This window comes from Histoplasma capsulatum, genomic scaffold, assembly GCF_000149585.1.
Source record: "Histoplasma capsulatum NAm1 scaffold_1 genomic scaffold, whole genome shotgun sequence".
Classification (NCBI taxonomy): domain Eukaryota; kingdom Fungi; phylum Ascomycota; class Eurotiomycetes; order Onygenales; family Ajellomycetaceae; genus Histoplasma; species Histoplasma mississippiense.
In genome coordinates, this window is record NW_001813982.1 from 968,091 (window position 1) to 971,655 (window position 3,565).

Below are 3,565 nucleotides of genomic sequence, written 5' to 3' on the forward strand. Positions count from 1 at the left end.
ATTCATACTTCCACCACATTATCTACTCTACAACCGAAAAGCATTTCAGCAAAGTCGAGAAGCTTATGGTTTTATGGGATTTCTAGATCTTAAATCTGTGAGTATAATATATTGGTTTAGAGCAAGACGACTATTGCCAATTGATTTGTTCAATCAATAATCTGATATTTGCTTCGGAATACAACAGTCCACATTTGAGATGTTTTAGTAGGAATACTAGCATATTTTGTGCTGCGGCTGCAGACTGGGCCTTTCCATCTGTTTCACTAGGTGGAGGGCGTTCTGGAGAACTGATACTGGGCAAACTTGACCAGTGTCACTGGTCCACCTTTTTCAATTCCTATCCTCATCTAGAATGGGGTTCTCCGAGAATTAGAGAAAGGCGATCATTTTCTCTGTTTTTGACACTATTAATTTTTGTATCAGGAGAATTTGCTACGCTTGGTGGCTTTGCTTGAACAGACAGTAACCTCCAAACGTAAAAACTTGGTTTACCCTATATTTCATACATCCCGAGGATTTTCAAATCCGTGAAGGCGAGTTAAAGGAGATTCCGGACACGTTATTGCTGTTTTTGCGAAGGTTGTGCAAGATCGGAGTCAAAATCGAGCCCTCCGGGTTCCGGCTCTTATTCAAACGCGAACAGACTGGGCCAAATGGGCGCATTACATTGGTCAAAGAGGCAGGCGACGTGGTGAGGAAGCGCATTTATCACGTTGAGGGGGCTGAATTGGAGAATCTTCCGGAGCATGGTGATCAATCAGCTCAGACAACAGCGGAGGTCATACTCGCTTTCCCTGTCGATGATTCCCATCGTCCCATAATCGAACAGCAACATGTCTATTCCTTCCTGCCAATGCGTCAGGAAGGGTTTAAGGTAAGTTGTTCGTTCGCATTAGCTCTTAATGGACAGTTAACGGTTACTGACTGCAACAGTTCCTCATACAATCGGATTTTATCACCACAGCAAATCGTCAAGGTGTTCACCTCTACCCCCGAAATTATACAATCCGCGAGCGTATCAGCCTTGTATTTATACAGGCTGTTTATAACTTCTGCAAAAATGCAACCTTGAAATACGAATGGCTCCAGCATCTGCCAGGGCCATCCATTCCAGATCCTTTCTGGGCTACACTTCGTGAAATAGTATTAGAAAGTCTAAGCGAATCAAAGATCCTCCTAACCCGCAATGGTGCTCTTGATTGCCCAAAATCACTTCAGCACCCCTCTTCTCGGCATTGTGATCGTCATGGTCAGCCGCTTTTGGATGATATCACCCCTGAAATCTACATGTCAGAGGGATACAATTGGTCCAGACATTCTGAGCTTTTGACTGAGCTCGGGGTGACCAACCTATCCTTCAAAAATATTCTGGACCGCTTAGATCCGTACCTGGTAGGGTCAACGCCTCGACTTTTCGATGTCAGTTTGGACGATGACTGGCATGCCAGGCTCGCGGGCCTTCTTCTTCGGGGTTTGAGCATGTATGGTGCTCGGATTAGAGAGCGAGTTGAGAGTATGGCTCTCATTCCTAGTTGTTGCGGAGTCCTGTTGTCAGCATCCTCGGGTAATATTCATTTTCCTGTAGATGACTAAGGACGTGCCATTCCAGATGACCTGACACTCAAAACTGTGGATGTCAAAATCTCTCAGGACACACCGCGATGGAAACTCTTTGAGGCCTTAGGAGTATCGTCCTGCTCGTCACAAAAAGTTGTCAACTCAATTCTCCGAAGATATGACCCGCCAGTCGGCGTGACGCTGAGGCATTCCATCGATCACTTGAAATACCTCTTTTGGGTGGGTAGTGGGAAAATCCTCGACAAACGTATTTTCGTGATGGATCAGATGGAGCGACGGGTGTATCGAGGCTTCGTAATGTTTGGTGTTCACATCATAAGGGATGATGTCTATTTTGCTACGGATGGCGAATATAGCACCAAAAAGCTGTCGCAGAAGCTTCGATGCAGATCTAATCAGCAAAACAGCTTCCCAGTTGAGATATACATCATCCATGATGCGTGCTTGGGTGCCCTTCCACCTAGCGCCTGCTCCCATGGTCTCACTTGGGAGAGGTGGCTACAGGTTACGGCAAACGTTCGTCGTGTCCCGAAGCTGTTTGATCCTTTCCAAGACCGACTTTTCCCTCTCGGCCAACACTTTTCGGACCATCATCCAACGACAGTCATAGGTATTTTGAAGACATATTGGTCTAATTACAACCGAGAAATGACAAGTAACATCATCAGAGTGTTAGAATGTATGCTGGTGCCTGGCCGATATACGCAAGAACGATCCCCCCTTTGTCGTCAATATTATCCCTCCAACCAGCTACTAGATCTATGCTCTCGGGCAGGGGTTACTGATAACTTTGCCCACTTTCTTCAAGTTCCAGTTGACCTGGTTACTGACACAAGCGATGAGTGGGAATTTCTATCCACTTTTAGAGTTGGGCTACGGCCAGATATAAGATTCTTCCGTTTTATATTCTCTTCGCTCACAGCTGACCAAACTATAAAGGGTTGTTTAGGATGTATGAAGAGCTCTCGATTCGCTTCCCCACTGATGTTGATGCTATAAAACGGAACGTATTCTGATCTAAAGCACTTCCATTTCGACAATTAACGGAGACATGCAGGGAAACTGCTCAGGCTCTCGAAGCATGTTACGGCTAATTCATTTCATAGGGATACCGTTCGTACCCATAAACTAATATATATATCTTCAGGGCAGCTTTGGGTGGGACCAGAATCCTGTGTGTGGGCTGAGACCCCCATAATTGGTGGAAAGTATGGTATCAGCGCTGCTTATTCACAGTATCAAGCCCTTTTCCAAGGTCTACTGGATATTCAAGTTCCTACAATAAATAAATTATGTAGCGCAACTCAAGATGCTGGCATCAGACGCCACCAGCCGAGCGATTGATTTTAAAACCGAGATATACAGTATCCATTCAATGTGTCCCAAAGCTAGAGATATTGAAGATCTTAGAGACTTGCAACTTTTACCGGTGCAAATGCCGAATGGCAACATTGAAATATTGAGGCCTGTTGATACTTTCTTTTTCTCAGACACGCTCGAGTACCAGTCTACATTTCATGGAAAGGCACCTTTGCTGAAAATTTCCCTTGAGGAACATCGAAAATTGTATCGAGTTTTGGAAGCTCTGGGCTTGGAAGACCGGTACATATCTACAATTGTGGAGGAGAGGGTTGTAGTAGAACAGATGGAACCAGAGCCGTCCCGTCAAGAAACCAGATTTTTCCAAAGAAAGGCAAAAAAGCATCTTTACCAGTAGGTACAAACATTCAAAAACGTTTGGGACCTGCTAACCGAAATTCTAAACAGTTGTGCTCTCCACTATAACCCAGAAATTGAAGACAACAAAGTCCCCAATCTTCGTCAGCAGCAATAACGTGCGGTTGTCCATGAAAGCAGTGGGATTTAAGAGAATTTTGGTTCTGCAACTGAAAGAGTTCACCGTCACAGCAGATTGTGACAATGGTTTGGTCCACATTGAGAACAACAACAACATGTTGCGCATCTATGTCCCGAGGGATCCGAA

General features: G+C 44.9%; 1 protein-coding gene across 1 annotated transcript in view; it reads left to right on the forward strand.

The window, feature by feature from the left end:
- Window positions 1-73: 73 nt before the first annotated feature.
- Window positions 74-3,565, forward strand: part of HCAG_00289 (predicted protein) — a gene marked incomplete at both ends in the record, with an annotated part of 4,819 nt that continues 1,327 nt past the window's right edge. The window contains 7 exons of the mRNA XM_001543193.1: window positions 74-97; window positions 518-877; window positions 937-1,516; window positions 1,613-2,260; window positions 2,729-2,789; window positions 2,947-3,294; window positions 3,349-3,401. Coding sequence (XP_001543243.1) covers window positions 74-97; window positions 518-877; window positions 937-1,516; window positions 1,613-2,260; window positions 2,729-2,789; window positions 2,947-3,294; window positions 3,349-3,401 — 2,074 coding nt within the window. The remainder of the gene's footprint in view (window positions 98-517; window positions 878-936; window positions 1,517-1,612; window positions 2,261-2,728; window positions 2,790-2,946; window positions 3,295-3,348; window positions 3,402-3,565) is intronic.